Source organism: Ptiloglossa arizonensis, chromosome 3 (genome assembly GCF_051014685.1).
Source record: "Ptiloglossa arizonensis isolate GNS036 chromosome 3, iyPtiAriz1_principal, whole genome shotgun sequence".
Taxonomy (NCBI): Eukaryota; Metazoa; Arthropoda; class Insecta; order Hymenoptera; family Colletidae; genus Ptiloglossa; species Ptiloglossa arizonensis.
This window is the reverse complement of record NC_135050.1, coordinates 25754352-25780517: the sequence shown is the minus strand read 5'-3', so window position 1 is coordinate 25780517 and position 26166 is coordinate 25754352. Positions and strand designations below refer to the sequence as shown.

Here is a 26166-nt window from a genome sequence, read left to right as displayed (position 1 = left end):
CAAGCGTGACTTTTCACCCCTGAGACGTCGAGTCTCGGTCTCCTCTACTGAAACTTTTACCCGAACGTCCTTTTCAACGTTGTTACCGGCTGTACAAAAATACCCACGTTGAGGTAGGGTCGGGTGGCCGTAAATAGGATCGCTGTGACTCGTAAGCGAGGTCTGACCGGGGAATAATTCGCAAATTCGCGAACAATGGACCGAAAGTTTTGTCACGTGTACTCTAAAAGTGTACGTGGGGCATAATTGTCTCGAAAGGGATCCCGCGTGCTTTGTACTCTCGATGGAGAACACGTTCCCGGCTCTGACGCAACGATTCCCCGCTTTCGAGCGATAAAATCGGCTCGCTTGAAAGCGGGGTGAGCGACGATCTGCGTCTCGATTTTATCGGCGACACCAATGGCGTAATTGGCGAAGGAGACTTCGCTGTCGCGGAACAGAAGAGCATTATTCGTTTCTATTTCGGTAAATCCTTGGACCCAGGGTTTCTCGTTCGTTGGAACGGATGACAAATAATAGGGATGATTGATCGTCGGATTGACGTATGTAGAGCATTTCGCCAGCAGCTCGGTAAAATCCGATCGGACTCGTGCGCTCGATATACGTGTCGTTTTCACACCTTTTGTCCGTTCTGTCAACAAGCCGTTCCAGATATCCGCGACGATTTTTAACCGATCGCACCGTTATTTACGATTTCGCGGATCAACGTCGACGATAACGCGTCTCTTTCGCGCGGGCGACGAAATTAGATCTTCGTTTCAGCACGGTCGTGTTAGAAAGTCGGAATTTTTCATTCTACCGCGGAGGATACCGCGAAAGAGCGAATCGTTCTCTGTTTACGGAGCAATAAATGTTTTCTCTGGCCGCGTCGTTCGTAACCGTGAACCGCGATCGCGGAACGAGATCTCTGGAAGCTTCTTTTGGGCGTCCATAATCGTCTCGTCGCGCGATTTATCGATTTAGACTCGTGTATGAAATTCGAAACGTTGAAATTTGAAGTGTAAATTTTATTTTGTAACGTTTGGAATTATTTAACGATCCTCCAGTTTACAGAACTGTAAACTATCGACGAAGAAAGGAGATAAATCTGGAAAATGCAAGTGCAACGTGTAAAATCTCTGCTTCTTTTGAACGCTGATAATTATCTCGTCGCGCCTTTTTATAAATTTAAACTCATCCATGAAATTTGAAGCGTAGATTTTATTTTGTAACGTTTGGAATTATTTTAACGATCCTCCAGTTTACAGAACTGTAAACTATCGACGAAGAGAGGAGATAAATCTGGAAAATGCAAGTGCAACGTGTAAAATCACTGCTTCTTTTGAACGCTGATAACATTGTTTCGCTATCGTTCAGTCTGTCGACGTTTGTTTACGTCTCGCGTCTTATCGATCGATTTAAATTTATCGATGAAGTTCAACACGTTGAAATTTTAGGTACAGATTTGATCGTGCAACGATCGAAAACGTTTCGACAGAGATAAGTGTACGAAAAACAATAGTTCAACAACCGAAATCTCTGCTTGTTTCTTTTCGTCGCCGATAACAATGTTTCGTTATCGATCGGTCTGTCGATGCACTGTCTGTTTACGTCGTGCGTTTTATCGATCGTTTTAAACAGATCGATGAAGTTTAACACGTTGAAATTCGAGGTACAGATTTTATCTCGAAAATCGAGCACACGGAGTTGTAAAATATCTGCGAAGTAATAGGTTGTTCGACAAGTTTTATCGTACGACAAAACATATCGAACAACCTAGTATATATATGTATACGAAAAACGAAAGTGCAACTATTATGTTGCACATTCTAACGCATTGCTGTAACCCACGTTGGGTGCATACCGTGTTAACAATAACATCGTACAGGCATACTGTGGTTATTTGGGTTACTGTACCGCCAGGCATGTCAAACTTATTTTGGCTCGAGAGCCAATTTGCACTTTGCTACCATGTTGCGGGATGCTGCTGTGCAGTCATTTTACAATATAGTACATTTCCACACACAGTGAATAAATGACGATTAATTACGTCTACTTCGAAGACTTTGCAAAATTTACGAATCGAAACATCGGTATAAAAGTTTCTCATTCGAGACCGATAATCAATCGTTATTTATTTAAAAACGCTCAAAAATATTTTCCAAGCCATTTCTCAATCGTTAAAACCATTCATCTTTCAAGTATTCTTTTTTACTAAAAAAAAAAAAAAAAAAAAAAAAAAAAACAATTATTCAGGTTTGTTTGGTCTTCGAAACAAACAATTGTAGTCCTATTATAAACAAATAATTATAGTCCTATTCCTTCTCGATATCCCATTACTTGTACAATAATAACGAAACACCTAAAAGATCGAGGCCAATTGATCAACGCTTTTTTTTTTTTCAATTTTCGAAAATGTTTTTCAACGTCGTTCGAAACTTCGTACGAGGTTCTGACGTTTGGTAAACGGTGTGCCACGTACAATGTATTTATTTAATACAATACATAAAACGACCGAGAACGATCACCGCAGTCGTTATCGTAAAAAAAAAAAAAAAAATAAAAAAAAAAAACTATTCATCGTAAAAGAAAAGTACGTAAAAGGTCAAGTGGGCCGCGTGTTTGACATGCCTCCACAGTACACCATCGAGAGCCCGATCGGGGTTACGGTTAGGATCTCCTCTATACAGAGAACTTCCGCGCGACTCGACTGCACAGAAACGTCATTTACGCGGTTACCCGCGATATTGATTACGCGCGGTTCGGAATAGTAGTTGGTTATTTTTTCCCTCTCGACGATCGTCGTGAAAGCCATTGTTCGAACTCGTCTCTCGAGAACCGTGGCCAATCTCCTGCGTGGAGCCGCGCGCCGCTGCAACCGACCGTCAATACGCGATTCATTACAATGTAGGCCGATCGGGGACAATCGCGCGATTAATTAGGTCAAACGGTGCTACCTGTGGATCTCGAGTGAACGTGTATCACCGAAAAGTTGGCCGACGTTCGACCAATTATCCGCTCGCGTTAAAAATCCAGCCACTGCTGCGGCCAGTGTAGCGTTTTTTTTTCTTTTTTTTTTTTGGCAGTCTTCCATGCAGCTTCGAATATCGGTCGGTGACATTCTTAGAAAAATATATACCGAATGACGTATGCGTTCTCCGTTAACCCCTGTTGTCGAGAGAAAGAAAGATCGTGGGTTAACGCCACGGTGGTCACCGGTGATTTTGAATTATTTGCAAGGAACGAGCCTGGATACTTTTAAATATTACCGTGGCTTGTAAAGTAACGAGTACACCGACAAAACTTTCGAATATTCCGTGACGGTCAACGTCGCGTACAGGGAAACGTAATAAGTACTGTTCAACGATGAGAACTGTCCACGAACTAAATTGAGAGAACGGGGGGGCGTGGTCCGCTCGCTCCGCCTAATCCCCTCCCTCCACGTAGACGAGATCGACTTGGCCAATAACGACGATACGCGTGAGCAGGGGCGTGTCGCTGTCTCGCTACAGCCAATCGGACCGACTCGACGTCTTCTCGGCGTTGAACGATAGAACGTGAACAGCGTATGCGAATGATTGATTCCTTTTAAGATCTTTCCTTCTCTTTGCGATATAACTCGATATTCTCGATCGTAAACGACCGTGCAGTTGAGAATTAATAGAATCGTTTCAACGTGTCTCACTCCAGTTGTCAGTCTACAGAGCACAGTCTATCGAGGTCAAATTTAATTTCTTTCGCTGATCGATCGTTCGAAATAATTTAAACGATCGCAACAAGTAGAACTCGAGGCTCGTTGGAGCGTGATCTCCCCCCCGAACGGATGCTTTTCGATAACTTCGGACGAAACTCAACTTTGTTGCGTCACTGACAGAGTGCTGACGTTGGCAACGGCCATATTTTTAATCCAAAGTGCGCGCGCAACGGAAAGTTCGCGTTCACTCTGTCATGGGGCCCTGTAACGGTTACGTCAGAGGTCGAACATGGGCCTTAGGTAGTACGGATACGTGTATACACCGATGTTGAAACAGCGATACCTGTACGTGTGTTGTGTAAACGGAATCTCTCTTTTTCGGTTACTTCGATACTCGCGAACACTTTCAGTCCCGTTTTCCCCCCCAGCTATCGCAATGCGTAATTTATGCTAATACAAATATTACGATACGGGCAGAAAACCTTTGGATAAATTATTTACCGAGATAGGAATAAAACGATATTATAAATTGATTACACCAGACGAGCACTTCGATAAGCTTACGCGATGTTAAATCGACGGAAATATATTGTTCGAAGCGGTTAAAAACTTACACAAATTGATGGCTACCCTACAGAAACGATAATAAACTATATTGCAGTACAAAATTATGGTATTCTTTCGCCTACCGTGATATTTACCCAGAATCTCTATACGTAGCTCCAGGTACGGTTCGATTGTTTTTCAAAAATACAATAACGCACCTATTCTTTAAGAGCACGATATCACTTTAAGAGAACACGACTCTCGAGAAACTTAAGAGAGGCGGGTTTATCATTTTACGATCTAGAACCCTGACACTTTGGCCTGTTTAACCACCAACCCTTCGTGTTCGCCCAAATTACGACTTTTTTTATTGTTTCGAACGCGACGTGACCTTTGAACTTGAACCACTGGACTTCACACCGATTGGACCCAGTTTGCACGCAACGGTCGCCATTGTTCGTCCGCGAATTGTTGATAGTCGACGTTAATGTTGTCGAGAACGGATGAGTTTTGTCATACGCGGAAACTCGATGGTTTCGTGTACGATAAATGGCTGTATTGAGAAACTTCGAGCGAAGGTGCAATCAGCCGACCTGTTCGATTAATGAGTAGGGTACGACGGGACACCACGGTATCCTGATTGCACGGCTGATTATAAACGTTTGCTCGGTCGCAGGACACTGGTCGTAATCGAATTCTGGGGACCTATTATTTCCGTGGTCGATGTCGAAGGCACGTAAACGAGTCCTCGCGACGAAGAAAATGGCCCGCGTTAACCTCGCGAGCAATATTCCGAACACGAACCTTCGTCGAGTTTAATTATCGCCGCAAGAAAATGCACTTTGTCATCTGCACGACCGGGGACCAGTCCTTTTCGTTCTGTAAAACGTTCGGTGAATTTCTTACCGCCGTGGAATCCCAGTTAATCGTTACGGATAGTGTCGCAGGACCCATTATTCTTATCGTAATATAATTGAAAAGTTTTCAAGCGTTGGTCGTTACGGTCTACCAATGTGTACTTTAAACGTGTATATTTTTTCAAAATATTACATCTCACAGCGCGTGTCAATTCTGTCGATAGTTTTAGACTTACATTTGATACAAGAATAGTGTACATAGTTCTAAAAGTACGTTAGAGAAGTTTATCTTGGAAAGAAAAATTAGATTCTTTGACGAAAATGAAATTTTTCTTTTTCTCGGCTTTTCTATATCGGGGATCGATGCATTATTTAAGGGTGAGGTTCCAAGTGCGCATGCGTGAACCGACGAGCGCGATCGGTGCGCAGTCCCAACCCCCACCACTCTCCATTCTCGGTCCTCCCACGGACTAACCCCCACCAGTCGCCTCTCACTGTGACGTCACCGTGGCCCACCAATTGCCCGCGAGCCGAAACCAGCGCTCTTGTTCGCGGAGACCGTCAGTTACCCATTAGGGATCACAGTTTGGAACGTGTATTAGAAAGACACGTACATTGTTTCACGTGTACATAATTACACGTGCATTAAAGTATCCGTATTTTAATTCGTATAATTTTTATTAAACACAGCGAGTAGTCTACAAAATGAGCACATGGTTTTACCAATTAAGAGGTTGTAGATACAAAGATAAACGAAAACGTCGAATTCGAAAGAACACGCGGATCCAAAATATTCGGAATTTTATCCGATTAAAATAATCAATATGTAGGTTTTTAAAATACATTGTACGCTATAGCGATCAACGTCTGGAAACTTTTTAATTATATCGAAATAGAAATCGCCGGGGGATAGTTTTTCGTCCGCTATGAATTACATTTTCATTTTTGCGAATTATTGTATTACTAAAATTATCAAAAATGATCAAAAATTAATTCTTCTCCTCTCAGTTATATTTTACATTCTCCTTACATTATATTACTAAAATTACCAAAAATGATCAAAAATTAATTCTTCTCCCATAATGTATCGTCTACGTTATAAAAAGATTTTTCCAAAGTCGTATTTGATCGATTCTGAGCCAAGTTACGACAAAGAAACGTTAAACGGTCAGTACCGAGGGAACTTTCCCCTATCGATAAGAAAAAGAAAGAGGAAAAACTTGTAAAAAGACGAGACATTTTGATGGGGTTAATGTTCGAAACGAATTCACAAGGAAGAGCACGGGTTACGCGTGCTGGTATAATTAACTCTCGTGTTTATTTACCGTAAACCGGCGTCTGGAGTAGCGTTTCCGGCGAAGGTAGGTTTCCTGGCCTTTGGACGCGAAGGGTGGATAAAAGTCGGGGACGTGTTTCCCACGGACAATTTTGTTTAGAGGATGGAAACGCCTCGACGAACCGCCGCCCTAAAAATAGAGTTCTCGTTCTCTTAGAGAGTGGACCTCCGGTGAAACATAAAGTACTCGCGAGCGCGGAAGTATTCGACACGCTATTTCAGTACCAGCGGAAGTATCGCGATATTTTTAACCCCCTAGCTGCGGAAAATAAATTGCTTTAATTTCTTTCCCCCTCTGGCAGCGTTTTTTTTTTTTTTTTTTATATCTCCGTAGAACGAAAGCGTGCGTATACTTGTTCGAACGAAACGAGGTCCCGTCGAGCGACGGGATCCAAGACGAAGCGGATGATTAAGCTGTTACGCGTTACAATTTAGATTACGTTAATTTCACCGTGTTACATTGCATCATCCCCGTTGATTACTTAAATTACACAGGAAGAATCCCAGAACTCGTCCACCGTAATTACCGTCGTTGTTAGCGGAACGATTTAAATTTCTTTTTATCTCGCGCGATTCGATCAAGGAAGTGATTATAGGTCGCCGCGAAACAAAATATCAGAGGCAAAAGAATTCAGATCGCTGCCGGCAAAGGCGACCGAACAAAGGAAGTAATCAAGGTGGAGCAGTTAGAACGGTTCCACCCTGTACATCGAGACTCGTCAATGCTCGTATTCTTCCACACGTCGGGCTGTTAACCTTTAATTTGGTACACGTTTCATCGTAAGATTCGGTCTCGGATTCTCCTGAATCGTTGCTGGTTCGCGATTACGCGATACGCACAAGCTTGGACGCATATGCAACGTTCGATGCACATGCAACGCGATGCAGTAAATCAGGGATGGTTGGTATACCAACCACTCTGAATCGATAAGTAATTGAAAAATAATTCTTCTTATACTTTGAACGAATTGCATCAATTTGGGTATAAACACACATATGTAAATATTTCTAAAAAGAGAGAGAAAAGAGCGTTTATAATTTACAAATCTGACGAGAGGTTTCCAGTTTTCGTTATTTTCGCGATCGATTCGAAGTAGATCTTCAAAAGACTTGCGTTTTAACGAGAACACGTACCAAACAGAGGCTTCCTTCTTTTATTTATCAATTATAAATGAACACGTTCGGTGGCTTCTGTTTGGAAAGTTGATCAACTCTCTGTTTCGTGCTCACCTTGAAATCGAAATATTTTTTCGTCGGTGTGACGAGATCGGGATTCAAATACGAGGAAAACCGAAGAAAGTAGAATTCCGATAAGAGGGAATCGAGTTGGCAGGGTCGCGGCGCGGATAGCGCGATGGAAGGTTTCGAACCGGGAGAACGGACGCGAGCGTTCGATAAAAGAAAGTGACGAGAAAGTACGAAACCGGTACCCTACGGAACCGGAATCCTTGCTCGGCGACCGATTACGGAATATCAATCGACGGATGACCAAATAAAAGTAACATCACCTCGTGGTGAGTCGCGTACCAGCTACGCGTTACGGTACGTATTCGTTCGTTCGCGATCGGCGAACCGCGTACGTTTAAACGATGAGACGATCACGTCCGAGATGACTTTCATTCTGGACTGGAGAACCGTAAATCACCGCGCGATTACGCGATTCTCGCGATCGGTTGTTGGTTATTCAATCTGAACGAGATTACCGGCGTAATCTGCTTTCTTCGAGCGGCTCGTAGCTGAACTCGATTTTACGCGAGTACTCTTTACGCGTGTACACAATTCCAGAAAATCGTCAAATACTCGAAACAATTCTGTGATAACTGTGCAAACGATTTCCAATGACTTGAAAAGTATCGTATGGTTTTCGTTGCACGGAGTATCCCGGTAACAGGTCTGTTAATGTTTCTAAGGATGAAGAAAGATTGAACATGTTTAGAAACTTATTCTTTCGAGATGCAAACACTTTACTTGGATATTTCAGAGGAACTCGTGTCGCAGAATTAGAAGAACCGTCGACACTTTTTCCTGTTAGGAGTAAATATTAGAGAAAGTCATCTTGGGCAACTTATTAGTAAATCAATCTCTGTCTAAACGTTCGATAGCTAAGACAGTTTTATCGGTGTTGAGGACAGGTATCGAAAGGTGTTAAAGATTGCTTATTTGTGTGCGAACGAAGTAAATTTATCTTTTCAAGATGTAAACTTTACCTGGACATTTTAGAGGAACAGGTATAACAGAATTAGAAGAACTGTCGATACTTTTTTCTCTTAGGAGTAAATATTAGAGAAAGTCATCCTGCGCAATTTATTAGTCGATCTCTGTCTAAACGTTTGATGGTTAAGATAATTTCACCAATGTTAAGGACAGGTATTGAACAGTGTTAAAGATGGCTTATTTGTACGTGAACGAGGTAAATTTATCTTTTCAAGATACAAACATTACCTCGAAATTTTAGAGAAACAGGTATCACAAAATTAGAAGAACTGTCGACACTTTTTCCTCTTAAGAGTAAATTTTGAATCAGGAGTAAACATTGGAGAAAATCACCCTGTAAAGCTTATTAGTCGACCTTTGTCTAAACGTTTGATGGTTAAGATAATTTCACCAATGTTAAGGACAGGTATTGAACAGTGCTAAGAATGGCTCGTTCGTGTATGAACGAGGTAACAGGAACTGCAGAGAAGCTCGGTGTCTGTATTGGGAAACTTTTCCGCAAAAACGATATCCTGTTGAGAATACATTTCGTTCGCTGTATCGTCGACTGGAGAAACTGGATCTTTTTCACCTACTACGGTTAACCGAGGATGAAACAGATATGCTCGAACCTCCAGCGTCGAAGAGCTCGAGAATATCTAAATAACAGTTACACGCTTTAGATATGTGGAGGAGTATCGATTGTTTGCACGTTCCATTAACACAACTTTCGACAATTTCGCATAAAATATTACCGACAAGAATTTCGGTCCTCTCCAATCAATTTTAACGCGCGAGATTATTCATCGATATTAAAATTCACGGCTCGAGTCATCAACGAAGCCATCTTCGCTCGAGTTTTTTCAAATAAATTAATTCCGTACAAATGTATGCCTTACCTTGCAAATATCGTGCAATAGTGAACAGTTATCGACCAATTCGTCCGAAAGGAGTCTCTGACATTGCAGAAAATTATTTTTTGATGATCTCGATCGTTTAATGAAACGTTACTTTTCCATCGAAAACGATTAATCTTCCCTTTTTTGTATCTCAAATTGTCAACAACCGACACGATTTCTTTCACGGAACAGAAATTACGATCGTCGATACGATCGTTATCGAATCTCGTACGATGAATTTCACAATCTTTATCTGAAACTTCGGTATGATTTTCGCATCGATTGTTACTTCCTGGATTTAGTGATTCAAGGTTCAAGTGTAACAGTCTCGAATCGAATTGCAAATCGTGTATTTCGCAAGAACGTAAATCGCGGTAGACTCTTCAACGAAACGCATTCCTAGTGGTTGTCGAAGGGAACGCATCGAGCAGGTTTCTTCAAGGAACGAGTCGATTTTTCGTTATTAAATTTCCCGGAGAGCCCGAGTGACCTGAAAAATTTCAAAATTGAAGACCCTGCGCGGACAAAATGGTATTTGTACAACCTCGAGAAACTTGTTAAGAATTCAATCCCCTTTCTTTGTGGCGCTGGCTCGACCGAAAAAAATGGACCGATACTAAAAGGCCGGTGTGTCTAGATAAAGTGCTGATAATATAGAAATACACGGAACAGAGTTCCCAAAACTTTTATGGGTCGGGACCCACTTTCGAAAACGATCATTTCCCGCAACCTACTTACCGCGTGGTGCATATTTTAAAACGAAACACACTCGGTCGATACACGAATTATATCAATCGTGTACAACGGAAAATTTTAACGAAAATTTAAACTCTCGTATTTTAATATTCAACGCGACTCGCGTCATCGAGACTCGTACTTCGAGAACCTCTGACACAGAGAATACCGAAACAATGTAATCCTGAATCGTGTCGAAAATTTTCAACACTTTTAGAGCCACGATCGATTTTTCGTTAGTAAATTTCTCGAAGATCTCACCTCGAAAATTCCAAAATCGATGACTCTGTGTAGACGAAATGGAATTTGTACCATTTGTTGAAAATTCGAGAGATTTTCTCTCAATTTGGATAGATCGATGCTGAAAAAGATCCAATCTTCACGAACGAGAGGTATTGACCCCTACGATTTAAATTTCAATAAAGACGTTAATCAACAGCAAGGTCGGTCACAACTCTCACTGTCCCCCGTGAACGTTAAATTTTCTTTTCGAAGAGATTGTGTAAGTTATATATTTGTTTTTTTTTTTCTAGTACAGAGTGTCTCGATCGTCGATTTGAATTTGTCGATCGAAGTGAATCGACCGATTGGGACACCTCTTATTTAAAAAAAAATATTCGTACGTACACCTTTTATCTTCAACAAAATATATTTATACGTACACCTTTTATTTTTACGAAAATATATTTGTACGTACACCTTCTATTTAAAAAAAAATATATTCGTACGTACACCTTTAATTTTTAAGAAAATATATTCGTACGTACATCTTCTATTTTTAAGAAAATATATTCTTACGTACACCTTTTATTTTTAAAAACAATATATTTGTACGTACACCTTTTATTTTTAAGAAAATATATTCTTACGTACACATTTTATTTTTAAGAACAATATATTCGTACGTACACCTTTAATTTTTAAGAAAATGTATCCATACGTACACCTTCTATTTTTAAAAAAATATATTCGTACGTACACCGTTTATTTTTAAGAATATATATTCGTACGTACACTTTTTATCTTCAACAAAATATATTCGTACGTACACCGTTTATTTTTAAGTAAAATACATTCTTACACACGAATGTGACCAAAATGTTCGCTCATGGTTATTACATTTGATCCTATTCCTTACCAAGAATCTCGCACGATATTTTAGACGAAGGAGTTAAATTGCAACGTGTCGTGGCGAGACTTCAACCCCTTCAACCCCGTCAAAGTAAAAGGCAATTTTCCGTACGGGTGATTGAAGTGACTCTTCGAGTTCTGTTTGTCGCTGCTGACAAAGAGACAAAGAGTTATCGCTGGCTGACAACGAGCGAATGAAAACGCAAGCAACAGTGCCCCGCATTGGAATGGTCGCTTTGTACGAATCCGATCGAACGTGGCAGAAATAATTACGAAAAGTAGCTATCGATCTTGTACCAACGACGACAGAAATCGAGCTGCGGACCGAATACTCCGCGCGAGTATCTCTTATCGGAGCGACGTACAGAAACGCGGAGATTAAACATTTCGCGGCGGATCTTGTCTGGTGTAAATCGTGTTAATTAGGTATCCGTTTCGGCAACGTTTACCTTTGATCGTCGAGAACTCCACCGGCTGTACAGGTTGTCGCAAAATTAGAGATACGAGTTTAATTGGCCGGTGAGAAACCTGTTAAAGGAGACAAAAGCCTTGTACCGTCCTTTCACACGAGTCGCCGTTACTACATTCTTTTTACGTGAAAGGGGGCTTTGCACCTCCGCTAGTCTCGGGTCTACACCTGTAGTTGTTCCGACAGACACGTTTTACTTCGTTAAATTAAATCCACTCGCGATTGCTTTCCTTTATGTAAACTCCAAGTGTCTTCTCCTTTTCGTACCAATTGCTTTGAAACACCTTCCTTGAACTGAATAGTACCACACCTAGTCTTGTAATTATTTCTTACTTCGAAATTGTACTAAACGTAAACGTGATTGCACTATCCAAGGTATTCAAATTTTTTTTTCTTTTGACATATTTTTGCAAAAATATTATTCTTGTAGTAAATTTAAATTGGTAACTGTGGTAAATTATAGTGGTCGAAATTGTTGCTTGTAACGACAAAATTGAGATGCATTGATAGTTATAGTTTTCAGCAATATCTGAAAACATTGTAATTATATTAGAATAGGAATATTGGGTGTCACAATCTCTAGGGACGGCACTGATGCTGAATGCACTCCACGAGTGCATTCCACTTGTGAATACTTTTTTACAGATTACCACCTCTAGCCTTGTATTTATTTGTTACTTCGAAATTGTACTCAAAGTAAACGTGATTGTACTAGCCAAGGCATTCAATTTTTTTTTTTTTATATACTTTTGCAAAATATTATGCGTGTAGTGAATTTAAATTGGTCACTGTATCGACGGAATTGAGATGCATCGAAAAATATGCAAATTGCATTATAAAAAATTCAATTTCATAAATTCCAATTCAAAAATCGAAATTTAAAAATTCATCTTTAAAAATTCAAAATTCGAAAATTCAGAACTTAAAAATGTTTAATTTTGAAGTTAATCGAAGTCTATCGATTCCTATCGTTGATTATCAAGTGCATTATACGCTGTTTATTATTGTTACCGTGTCTATAATTTCGGGGCGCCCTGTATTTCTCGCACAGCACCCCTTTCATTATAATTATATTTTCTTCAATTGTATCAACGGACAGTGAACTTTACGTCGATAATTTGTTTACGTACTCACCGAAGTGAAAATACGTCTCGTCGCTGAGAATAATTTTGTCCGAAAAATCATCATCGCCTTTTTTCTTCCGCAGCGCTTAATCCACGAATGTACGACTTGGAAATGGTCCAGTGGTTTAAGTTCTTGTTACAATTGAATCTTATAAACGTGCAAACGAAGATCTTTGTCAAAATTCTTTGCAAACTGGTCCTCGAAATGTTCAGTTCCCGAGAACGATATCGAATCGATGTACCCGGTGTTTCTCTCGTACTTTCAGCAACAGCAGCAACATTTTCACTCGAACGAGCGGTACAGGGACGCGGTAACTTTTTTAGATCTCTAACTGAACCAGTTTCGACAAATCTAACTACCAAACTTTGCACAGTGCTATTTACCAACACACGACTTCGAGATAAACGATTACGAAGTTCCCGAATCGTTCGCGTGAAAGATCGCGATTCTTCGTAACACGCTTGAATAATTTCCACTCGTTCTTTCACCGTGTACTTTTCCACGATTAATTTCCCATCTGTCCAGATGAGGTGTGTCGAGTTTCAGATTAATCGGTTCGACGTTTCAAGAATAGCGCGAAGTTCATATCGACCGGCTATGATTGGGACACTCTGTACCTTCTCGCACAGATTCGAAGACCACCCCATTGAATTTATTTAATTAGTTAACGGTGGTGGTTATAAAAATAGGGGTGAACAAAGTTTTAGGATACACAATTAATAACTACGTTGACCACGCTGACCACGCTGACTTACCCTATTCTTTCTTTACGCAACGCGACACGCTTCGACAATTTTCCAAAAACGACTTTCAATACCTATCAATAACTACTCTCGACTACCCTAAACGCTCTTCTTTCGCACCTAGTATCCTCGCACGCATTCGTCCCTTTCGTTCCAATTCGTAATCTCTCTGACTCTGGTCACGTACACCGAAAATTTCCCAGTACGGTGCTACACCGATCGGTCTTCTTTCACACTTCGCTCGCACATCCATTCCAAACACACCGTATCCTCTCCGGACCGCGCGCAATTCCCTTTCATTCTCGCCCATTACCACGATATTCACCGAGTGTTGTTTACGGTTGCAGTATCGCGGACACGCGTGTGGACGAAGGTGAACCATCTTAACGAGAGGGATGTCTGAAAGCGACGGAGAACAAGTAGCCCGGTCGGTGGCCTTGGAGCAAGCCTACGTACACGAGGTTTACGAGCAATGCGCCGAAAAGACTGTCCAGAGTAGACACTGGCCGCGGATTTACCAGTTTCTGGAGGAACTGGAACCGGGGGCCCTCGTCTGCGACATTGGTAGGTCTAACATGTTACGATCGCGAAGTGTCACGTTTCGTAACGTTTCGAAACGGTGATCTTGAAACGTCACGCTCGAGAGAAAAAGGAAAACGTTTCGAGAGCGAGGAGAAGAACGCGAAAAATGCATCGATTTTTTGTTTTCAAATCGAAACAACCGTTCTTCGTAATACAATCGTTTATAATTTATCATTTACCATATCGAAATTTATGTTTTAGATTTTAAGTTCCTTTTGACGCGGGAAGAGCACCACTAATGATGCGGTCGAAACGTTGAGTCGGACGAGGTTTTACGTACAACTGTATTGTACACACCATGGGTCGAAATTCCTGGTGCAAACGAAATTGGAAAGATTCTATGGCTCGAAACGAAACGAAAATAAAGAGTAACGATATTCCATCCGAGGCTTTCTTTTCGAGAAAAATGCATTCTAAAATTCATTCAAGTGTACGCGCGTCTAAGGAATGGCTGACGTTAGAGATTTTTCTGTGGATAACTGGTGTGATTGTTTTTCTACAGAATACAATGATAATGTAGTTTCTGCTATCGATGGTAATTGTTAGTTCCTATCGAACAAGCACGACACGATACGACGCATCAACGAGGAGTACACGGAAACGATTTTCCCAGTGTAACGTACACTGTGTTCGTTCGCAAAACTTACCAACAGTGTATCATCAATATCGCTGGTAAACAGTATCTAACATTGTATACTTAACAAAAATAATCACAGAAGCTACCTACCTCCTTTAAGTAGACGTATAGTTGATTAATTCTCGGAAAAATATCTACAGTAAAATCCTTAAACCGATTACATAAACTCATATAATATTCTTAAACGATGTAATTTCACTATTATATTATATTTTCGTCCAAAGCATAGTCGAATCTTCTTCGTGAGCCTATTTCTACCCACAGAGCACACACTGATAAATACAGTCGCTAGTCGCTCCGATAATTAACATACTTTACAATTGACATCGAATTCTGAAGAGAAGAATCCCAGTTCCTGGTTCAATTAGCTCGAGAGCAATTCTCTGTGATCGAGATCGACAGTAATACACACGGTCCTGTTCGCGGGTGATCGATATTTAATTAAACGATCTGTTTCGCGCGGACAGGTTCGCGAGAATTCTGTATAGGTGGAAGAATTTTCAAAACACGTAGAACGCCTACGATCCACCGAACGACAATGGGGTTCGATTTAAACGAGTCCACGCGTTTGGCCAATCCGGTGATATTCAATCTCGCTGGACGTTGCGGGACTCGCCCCATTGAACCTCGTACACACGCGCGTATCGTTTATGGGCGCGTGTCTTTATTCCTTCCTTTGCTCGGTTTTTCCTCGCCTCTCGGCCCCGGTCACTCCTGCTTTCACATGATCAATTGACCTCCGCGCGGATGTATCGACGCGAATCCGTGTAGATTACGATCGTCCGTGTGTGTATATGTGTGTGTATGTATGTATGTATGTATGTATGTGTGTGTGTATGTACGCCTGATCCCACGTCGCATGCACGCCTCTGAAATACCGTGGGATCCGTTCACCATGGGTTACACAAACTCATCGACCAGCGAACTTTGAAGCCGAGATCGTACCGTGTACACCGCCGGGTTGTATCTCACTTTTCATCGATCTGCGACGGATTTGGGAACGTTGACGCCGGATTGGTCGCGTACCGTTTCTTTTGTAAGGTCGTACACAGGCGAAGTAAACCGTAGAGAATAGTCGGAGGTTGTTCGGTGGACCAATCGGTAAACGAAAGGAGCGATTTGGATCGGTGAGTTTGCGGATTATTCGTTCTCGAAGATCGTGACTTAAATGAAATCTACTTGTTGGGATCGAAGTGAATTGTAGAAAAAGTACAGCGGTAGCTCGATAGACCAATTGGTAAATGAAATGAAATCTCTTTAGGATCAAAGTGAACTGTAGAAAAAGTACAGTGGTAGTTTGATAGACCAATTGGTAAACAAAATGAAATCTCTTTAGGATCAAAGTGAACTGTAGAAAAAGTACAGCGGTAGTTTGATAGACCAATTGGTAAATGAAATGAAATCTCTTTAGGATCAAAGTGAACTGTAGAAAAAGTACAGCGGTAGTTTGATAAACCAATTGGTAAATGAAATGAAATCTCTTTAGGATCAAAGTGAACTGTAGAAAAAGTACAGCGGTAGCTCGATAGACCAATTGATAAATGAAATGAAATCTCTTTAGGATCAAAGTGAACTGTAGAAAAAGTACAGCGGTAGTTTGATAAACCAATTGGTAAACGAAATGAAATCTCTAGAAAAAGTTCATCGGTAGTTTGACAGACCGATTGGTAAACGAAAGGAGCGATACGGATCGGTGAGTCTGTGACTTCTTTGCCTCGAAGATAGCGACTGAAACGAAATCTCTATGATCTACGTAATCCATAGAAAAAGTTTCGATCCTCGTATTCGACAGAAACGATAGATCTCTAATTTCTACCTGCTCTAACGGTACTAAATCTACTCCAAAGACCTTGCTGAGCGTGGACTTACAACCATTGTGTGCGCACTATACACCAGCCATCAAAGGGCACTCCATGGCTACTTACTGCTGATAGGTTTCCATGTTGCTCTCGACTCCTCCAAATAGATCTGACCTAATAATATTTGTAGCGAATATTAGATCTACGTTCTAGTGGCCCATCGAACGGCTCCGAAGCAATTTTCCGTTTAGCCGAGTTTTGAATAGATCCTTCACCTTAGCGTTATACGCGTCGATGGAAACGATCTAGTCACATCGTACATTATGGAAAATGTGTGTAAAGGTAAGCGTTGAATAAATAGAACAAACACGAAGAAAGAGAAACAGTAGATGCGGATAAAGTGTTAAATAGCTAGGTACGCTTCGTCGAGGAGCGTGTTACAGTCGGGGTACGAGAATTTGACCTCTCAAGGTCACGCAGAACAGGATCTTGTCACGCATGCATTGTAGATCTGTTCGAGAACCTTTCACTTCTTCGATGCGGTAAAGAAGTTAGACGTAAGTGCGTGGTAGCAAAGTATACGGTAGAGGAGATCTCAATAGTGACCTTGACAGGCCAATTTATCCTGCCCAGAGTCTGGAAAGTATCGAGGAGAGGCAAAACGAGCAGTGACGGTTAAAAATCAGTGGAATATTTTTCCATCTCCAATTTGGGTGTTGGAGAATACCCAACGATGACTGTTTTCTATATAAAAAAAAAATGGAAAAATTAAAAAATCTACTCAACAGATAGGAAGAATCGAAAGACTGTGAAAGAATCGGGCAACGAGAGTGATTGAAATTTAATGACGGCTCAAAGAACGTTCCATTACGGAAGATTCGCTCACAGTCGAGATTTCGTTCGAGATCATTGGCTCACGTTTACATTGGTTTGTTCAGGTTGTGGCAACGGGAAGTACCTCAGCGTTAATCACAGCATCTTTAAGGTGGGAGTGGACCGATGCAAGCGTTTCACGGATATCGCGCGTGAGAAGGAAAATGAGGTGAATATATCATTTTGAAGAAAACACAAATCGAATCGTGGCCGCGTGCAGGAAACCGACTCTTACATCCGTATCCTGTACGGTCGTTCTAATCGTAATTACCAACCGTAATTGTATCCGGAGTGGTTTCCCTGCGGGAAACCCTTTTCCAAGTTGTGCTCGATGGCGCATAAGTTTGTGACTTCAAATTGAAAGTCGATGTCTGGTATCGCATCCGGAGCATCAATTATCACGGTGTTGCTCGCGAACGTAGTACTACGTTTCTTCGTGTACGAGAAGTTGCGAATTGCGACAAGGTTCGAAATCGTTAACGTAGTGCTGTGTTCGATCGATGACGTAGTACTACGTTTTTCATCGTTCACGTAGTACTACGTTTTTCATCGTTCACGTAGTACTACGTTTCCATAGTTCACGTAGTACTATGGTTTTCACGGTTCTCGTAGTACTACGATTTTCACAGTTCACGTAGTACTACATTTTCACAGATTACGTAGTACTACGGTTTTCACAATTCACATAGTACTACAGTTTTCATCGTTCACACAGTACCACGGTTTCCACAGATCACCTAGTACTACGTTTCCATCGTTTACGTAGTACTACGTATCCATCGTTCACGTAGTACTACGTTTCCATCTTTTACGTAGTACTACGTTTCCATCGTTCACGTAGTACTACGGTTTTCACGGTTCTCATAGTTCTACGGTTTCCACAGTTCACGTAGTACTACGTTTTCACAGATTACGTAGTACTACGGTTTTCACAATTCACATAGTACTACGTTTCCATCGTTTACGTTGTACTACGTATCCATCGTTCACGTAGTACTACGTTTCCATCTTTTACGTAGTACTACGTTTCCATCGTTCACGTAGTACTACGGTTTTCACGGTTCTCATAGTTCTACGGTTTCCACAGTTCACGTAGTACTACGTTTTCACAGATTACGTAGTACTACGGTTTTCACAATTCACATAGTACTACGTTTCCATCGTTTACGTTGTACTACGTTTCCATCGTTTACGTTGTACTACGTTTCCATCATTCACGTAGTACTACGGTTTTCACGGTTCTCATAGTACTACGGTTTCCACAGTTCACGTAGTACTACGTTTCCACAGTTCACGTAGTACTACGTTTTCACAGATTACGTAGTAGTACGGTTTTCACAATTCACATAGTACTACGGTTTCCACAGTTCACGTAGTACCACAGTTTCCACAGATCACCTAGTACTACGTTTCCATGGTTCACGTAGTGCTACGTTTCTCTGCGCAGGAGTCACGAGCCACCGACGAAGTATCGAGCGCTTCGTGACGAAAGTTCGAAACCGTGTTTCTAACGCCACGATCTTTATCGCGAGCGAACAACGATCGAAGCCCCCCTGGACGAAACGAACAAGTACAAGGAGCGTGTCGTCTCTGTTCCAGGTACTGATTTGCGACAACCTTGCCCTACCGTTTCGAGATGAAAGTTTCGACGCGGTCCTCTCGATCGCGGTGGTGCACCACTTCGCCACGACGGAGAGGAGAGTTCACGCGCTGAAGGAACTCGCGCGGGTACTGCGAATCGGTGGACGCTTAGTAATATCCGTATGGGCTATGGAACAAAGGCATCGAAAGGTAACACTCGAGACGATTTTACCATTCTTATTTATTATTAATAACTTAACTCTGTGCCGATAATTTAAACAGTTATATACACAACACGAAAATTAGATCATTGGTAGACAAACATCAGACGAATATGTATCGGAATGGACAACGCTCTTAATCGCTAAATTATTTAGTAATTATTAACCAAGTTGATTCGACCTCGTTAAAAATTCCCTCTCTCCTTTCACGAAGCGAAATATTAAATTTTTCTTTCCAATCGACCGGTGTCACCGTTTGTTGTTCTCACGAACGATGGAAGTACACGTACACGTTTTCCTTCACGAAGCTCGCGAACGTTTACAATACCGTGGAAAATACTCGAAACGATTAGGACGCACGCATATTCGAAGGATGCGGTGACAGATGCTCGCTATTCGAATCGGCTTAAAAATGTCATCATCCGATACGATTGAATTCAAACGGCATTCGAACGTGGCTATGAAACACGCCCACGCGAGTACGACGGTCAATCGATACGATTGTTCCGATGCACATAGTCAAGGTAAACCGTTCGAATATATTGGTGGTTATTTATTCCTATTTTTACAGGGCAAAGCCTTTGTCTACGCGATAGATTCCTCGGATCAACACCGGGGATACTTTCACAGTACTCGAGCACATTTTCTCTTCTCGTGTTTACGTTTAAAGACCACATGCCTGAACGAACGGATGCATCCTGCTGAGAACAATTAGGAAATTATTTATTCAAATTATTCTATTGGGTTGTTCGGAATGTCATTTCGTTTTCTTTTGGTGAAAATGAAACACGACTTTTTTAGAGTGTATAAACATTTTATTCTAGAATCAGTTGGGACCTAAAACTAATACGAACTTGTCAAAATTAAGTTACATTGCTTAAAATTATCAGGACACTAACTTTCGCAATTAATTTAAATTACTCTACACAGTGACCTAAATAAACCTGATACAAGCACCGAACACATTACTCGAAATAATGAAAAATCTTCTGGTTGAATAAATTCGTGTCTCGGTGAATTAGACTGTCAAGATTTAAAAGATAAATAAATACATCCTCGAAGAATTCAAACTTAATCCAGTACTCGATGCTATTTCGATCCAAATTTTAAAAAACTTCTTTTACTCGACCATCGGAAATACGTGTTTCAAAAGACTTCGATACGCATTTTTGGGATTCGAAACTAGGGTAATTTTCGCTGGAAGAATTCTCGAATCTCGTAACGATTCTCGTGGAATTCCAGAGCGTAGAATTCCACAGAATTCCATAGAATTCCATTGAATTCCATAGAATTCCAAACCACTGTTTTTTTTATATTTCAGTTCGAGTCTCAAGATGTGTTGGTGGCGTGGTCCAAAGCACGGGGCATCTTGGGATTCGAAACAAGGATAATTTTCGCTGGAAGAATTCTCGAATCTCGTAACGATTCTCGTGGAATTCCAGAGCGTAGAATCCCATAGAATTCCATAGAATCCCATACAATTCCATAAAATTCCAAACCTCCGTTTTTCTTATTTCAGTTCGAGTCTCAAGATGTGTTGGTACCGTGGCCCAAAGCACGGGGCATCTTGGGATTCGAAACAAGGATAATTTTCGCTGGAAGAATTCTCGAATCTCGTAACGATTCTCGTGGAATTCCAGAGCGTAGAATTCCATAGAATTCCATAGAATCCCATACAATTCCATAAAATTCCAAACCTCCGTTTTTTTTATTTCAGTTCGAGTCTCAAGATTGTTGGTACCGTGGCCCAAAGCACGGGGCATCTTGGGATTCGAAACAAGGATAATTTTCGCTGGAAGAATTCTCGAATCTCGTAACGATTCTCGTGGAATTCCAGAGCGTAGAATCCCATAGAATTCCATAGAATCCCATACAATTCCATAAAATTCCAAACCTCCGTTTTTCTTATTTCAGTTCGAGTCTCAAGATGTGTTGGTACCGTGGCCCAAAGCACGGGGCATCTTGGGATTCGAAACAAGGATAATTTTCGCTGGAAGAATTCTCGAATCTCGTAACGATTCTCGTGGAATTCCAGAGCGTAGAATCCCATAGAATTCCATAGAATCCCATACAATTCCATAAAATTCCAAACCTCCGTTTTTCTTATTTCAGTTCGAGTCTCAAGATGTGTTGGTACCGTGGCCGAAAGCGTACTGCGCGAATTCGTCGACGGACAGATCGAAACGCACGGGCGCGCCGAATCCCGGCGATGTGCACTCCAATCAAAACGCTCAAAAGTACTTATCTTCCAAGAGGTACGTTTATAGTATTTGTTCCAAGTTTCACGCGGCTAGGTGTACAGTTATCGCGCGAACATCGTCTCGAAAGATCGCTCAAAAGTACTTATCTTCCAAGAGGTACGTTCATCGTCTCTGTTCCAAGTTTCACGCGGCTAGGTGTACAGTTATCGCGCGAACATCGTCTCGAAAGATCGCTCAAAAGTACTTATCTTTCAAGAGGTACGTTTATAGTATTTGTTCCAAGTTTCACGCGGCTAGGTGTACAGTTATCGCGCGAACATCGTCTCGAAAGATCGCTCAAAAGTACTTATCTTCCAAGAGGTACGTTCATCGTCTCTGTTCCAAGTTTCACGCGGCTAGGTGTACAGTTATCGCGCGAACATCGTCTCGAAAGATCGCTCAAAAGTACTTATCTTCCAAGAGGTACGTTTATAGTATTTGTTCCAAGTTTCACGCGGCTAGGTGTACAGTTATCGCGCGAACATCGTCTCGAAAGATCGCTCAAAAGTACTTATCTTTCAAGAGGTACGTTTATAGTATTTGTTCCAAGTTTCACGCGGCTAGGTGTACAGTTATCGCGCGAACATCGTCTCGAAAGATCGTACCGGAAATGGTTTCATCGAGCCCTAAAGTGCGAACTCGTCGAGCAGAGACACCGAAAAGTTCGATGGTGAATTACGCGGGAAATTACGTTTCGTTTAACTTGTCTTTCGTTGCCCCGTTCGCTTCGAAAGTTTCGCGGAGCCATTCTGGCTACGATAATTACGGTTAATGGCGTTCTTGCTTCAGGAACAGCCAACGAAAATGCAAAAGCAAGAGTTATTGGATCGATCCGATATTCAGTCCATCACCGTCGACCAGCAGTCTGTCCAGCCCGAACGAAACCTGCTACAGCTTTTTCCGTCGTGCTTTACAGGTAACGAAAATAACTCAAACACACTCCACGTTTGCTAGTGACATTATCAAACATCATTGTTATTTATCACATTCTCCGGACCATCGTTTTTCTCGAATGTTGAGCGGCGACAAATGTTGATACAGAGTGTCGAGCCCGTTTCTCGAGGAACTCGTTAAGGTTGTCGAGTGAGCTGAGTCTCGAAAGAGAGTAGTTTAATAAGTATTATTTACAGTGATATATTTTTTTGCGTAATATTGTCGTAGGATCGTGTTTTTTTACTATTTGAAAACTCGACACGAAATGACGCTTGGCGTGGATATTTTTTGTTTCGATGTGAAGTTAAAATAAATGAAAATTTTGTATTTAATTGATGGATAGTCAGCTATGAATGTGGAGTTCTTGGTAAAATTAATAAAAATCGCTCTTCGTACCGCAGCGACCACTTTTCCAGAGCGTATATATACGCTCTTGGTACCTCAGCGACCACTTTTCCGGACCGTATATATACGTCCCTACAATATATACTTTTATTTCATACTTCTCACGAGATACTTTTGTTAATAATATATACGCTATATATACACTCTTCGTACCTCAGCGACCACTTTTCCAGAGCGTATATATACGCTCTCCATTCCTCAGCGTCCACTTTTCCACAGTATATATATATATATATATATACATATACGTTCTACGTATATAAATGATCTTTTATCGAGGACGTATATACACGTCAGCCGGAGCGAAACGGTTAACGTAATTTTTATATCCTACTGCGGGTAAAAAGCAGTGGATGTCGCCCAGGCCGGTCGTTTGACGGTACCTAAATCGTTGGGAAGCGTTATCGATTCCGCGCGCGAGCGTGGCAATGTTCCCGCCAAAAAGTAGGGTAACTGCCTGCGGAATGTGCTTCGAACGCAATCGAAGCGCAGACCGCGACAGAGAGGACCCATTGCGTCGGACAAATTCGAAATCCTTGGCCGAAACGTTTGGAAACACGAAATCACTGTCCCGTTTGAAGCGGTTGAGAGGTTTGCGCGAGCGATCGTCGAAGCTGCGCGTTGGATTACGGTCGCGAGGCTCTCAGCTTCTTCTTTCGGGTCAGTGTTTTCGTTTAACGCGAACAAACGTTTCCCCCTTAACGAACGGGGTGTCCGTTCGCGGAGATAAACACCACGATTGTGGAGAATTACGGTTGCAATTACACTCGGTTAACAACGAAAAGGGTACGTTGCCCTGGTCTCGGAGACCTTTGACTTTTAAGAACGAGGAACTCGGTCAGGACAACGGTACCGTGTACCGTGTCGATCGGGACACTGGGAAGCAATCAGGCTCTCAATTAACATCCGAGTGTCGACCGGGACTCGTCGAGGGGCCAAATAGGCTTCCGTTTAGATCTCATCGCCGGAACGGGATATTTGGAAGCGATCGGTTCGTTCCTTACGGTTGTAATATCTGTGAATCGTTACCCACGTGCCGCTAAACAATCACGAAAAATTGTACAGCGACGAAAAAGCTTCGACCGCGCGTCGACAATTCAATTTTTCGTATTTTACCAAAGTTTTTCGATTCGTAAAATGTTCTTCGTTACGGATCGATAATACAGAACTCGACGAAACTACGCAAGTAAGGGGAAACAGTAACTGCGATGTAAAATTGTTAAGATTGTTACAACAACGTAGAAATTTCAAGCCTCGTGCATCGAATTGCGAAGAATCAAAGAAACATGTACTCGATGCTGATCCGACCCGACCCACGGGCATTCCGCGATATTGTTTTCAATTCGACGTCACTTGGCGAACAACATCAGCAATTGTACCGTTATCATATTTACGTAACATATTTTTTTCTTTCTATTTTAAGCTGCAATTTCTATACTCGATATTACATTTTTATCTTAATTTCTCCGTTCACCGAATGCTCGATACACGATTAAAAATCATCTCACGTTTCTCACATTTTGATCACCGAATATATAAGGGGGCGTGTCTGTAAAGAGGGAGGGGACGTGTCGAAAAGTGGGAGGGCGAGGCCCAAAGGGGCGTATCCGAAAGTGGAAGGGCGTGTTCAAAAGGGGCGGGAGCGGGGCGTGTCCGAAAGAGGAGGAGCGTTCCGGAAAGGGGAGGGAGCGTGTCTGCAAGAATGGGTGTGTCTGAAGAATTGGGCGTGTCTGAAGGAGTGGGGATGTTGGGAATGAGATTGAACGATGAAATGTTCGGCTATCGGAAGTTCTTTATTGACGACTTGTGAGCAACGTAGCTAGAAAAATAAGCTGATTTCTAAGCGCGAGAAATGGGAAAAGTAAAAAGTGTTTCTATTGTATCGGTACACCAGGTATAAGGTACAACACGGTATACCTAACTACAATACAATAGGTACATCCGTTAGTTTTCCCACCACGCCCATGCAGCCTTGCCCCACTCCTTACGCATGGAATTCAGCTTACTTTTCCGTCTACGTTGCCGGTGAGTGGATGAATTGTTTAAAATTGATAAGTAACGAATGAAAGTAACGACCGATTAAATGAATTGGAATAATACGAGTCGCCATCGAGGAGCTAGAGTCCGTGGCAATGCTTAGTGGGAGAAGAGGTCTGGACCAAGCTTCTCCCATCACGGGAATCTTTTCTAAGTGATCGATCTATAAATTTCTACACTTGAAATACCTTTTTCTAATCGATCTTCCTATCAGACTGCTCGAGAATCCTATTAGATTTTCGTATTAAAAAATCTTAAATACCAACCACTAGTTTGTTCCACGTAGGGATCCTCTTATTCTATTAGACAGCTCTTACGCAATGTACAAGGCAACAGCGATTAGACTCTCCGCGTCGTCTCGAGGTCTGAACCGATCGTATCGATCTTTTCCAGAAACTAGCCGGAGGTAAACGCGGATCTGGAGGTCGGCCTTGGTTTCTTGAAAGTTGGCAGAGCAGCAGCGCGAAGAACCGAAGAGATTACGAGCAAGAGGAGCCCCCGGACGTGGACGAGCTGCCCATCGAGCTACGCCGCGTGGAGAACGTGAACGTGATCCTTACCAAGCAACAGGACTCGTTAAGCATCAAGTCGAAGAGTCTCGGTGACATCCTGGAGATCCAACGCCTGGACCTGGTGAGGTCCAGATCCAGCATTCCCGGCCTGTGTTCCGTGTTGACGTCCGAATTAAATTTGGACGGCGATTCCAGGACGTCATCGTCGTTGAGTGGCTCGAAGCCACGACTGATCAAGCAGAAGTCTCACGTAGACGACGTCGGTTTGGAAAATCCTGATAACACTGCCATTCAAGATCTAACTAAGGACGTTCCAGACTTTCAGGTACGTGGAAGCAATGAAAAAAGCAAAAAAAAGAATTTACAACCGAGTAGAACGTATCGACGATTGTTGAAAATCGCTTTTAGAGAGCTTGAGAAGCATAGAGGACCTTATCCTGGTGTATCGAAAACCGAGTAGACACGTGTTATTAATACCGATTCGAAAGGTTGAAGAAGAACCTTCGAATCCAGGATTAACGAGCTGTATCCATTTGGAAGCTTCACCAGGTTTGTAGCTTCAGCTGGTGAAACGCTTCCAAAAGGACACAGCTTACTCCTAAGAGCTTCGAGGGCGTCTCCAAAGAAAGTTCATTTACC

At 41.9% G+C, this 26166-nt stretch overlaps 1 protein-coding gene across 2 annotated transcripts in view; it reads left to right on the top strand.

Annotated features, from left to right (window-relative positions):
* Positions 1-26166, top strand: part of Fid (class I SAM-dependent methyltransferase fire dancer) — a 63445-nt gene that overhangs the window by 26971 nt on the left and 10308 nt on the right. For both annotated transcript variants that reach the window (XM_076306968.1, XM_076306969.1), the window contains exons 2-7: positions 14055-14271; positions 17664-17767; positions 19198-19389; positions 21513-21655; positions 22430-22556; positions 25409-25852. In XM_076306968.1, the coding sequence (XP_076163083.1) occupies positions 14103-14271; positions 17664-17767; positions 19198-19389; positions 21513-21655; positions 22430-22556; positions 25409-25852 (1179 nt within the window). In that variant the 5' untranslated portion in view covers positions 14055-14102. The remainder of the gene's footprint in view (positions 1-14054; positions 14272-17663; positions 17768-19197; positions 19390-21512; positions 21656-22429; positions 22557-25408; positions 25853-26166) is intronic.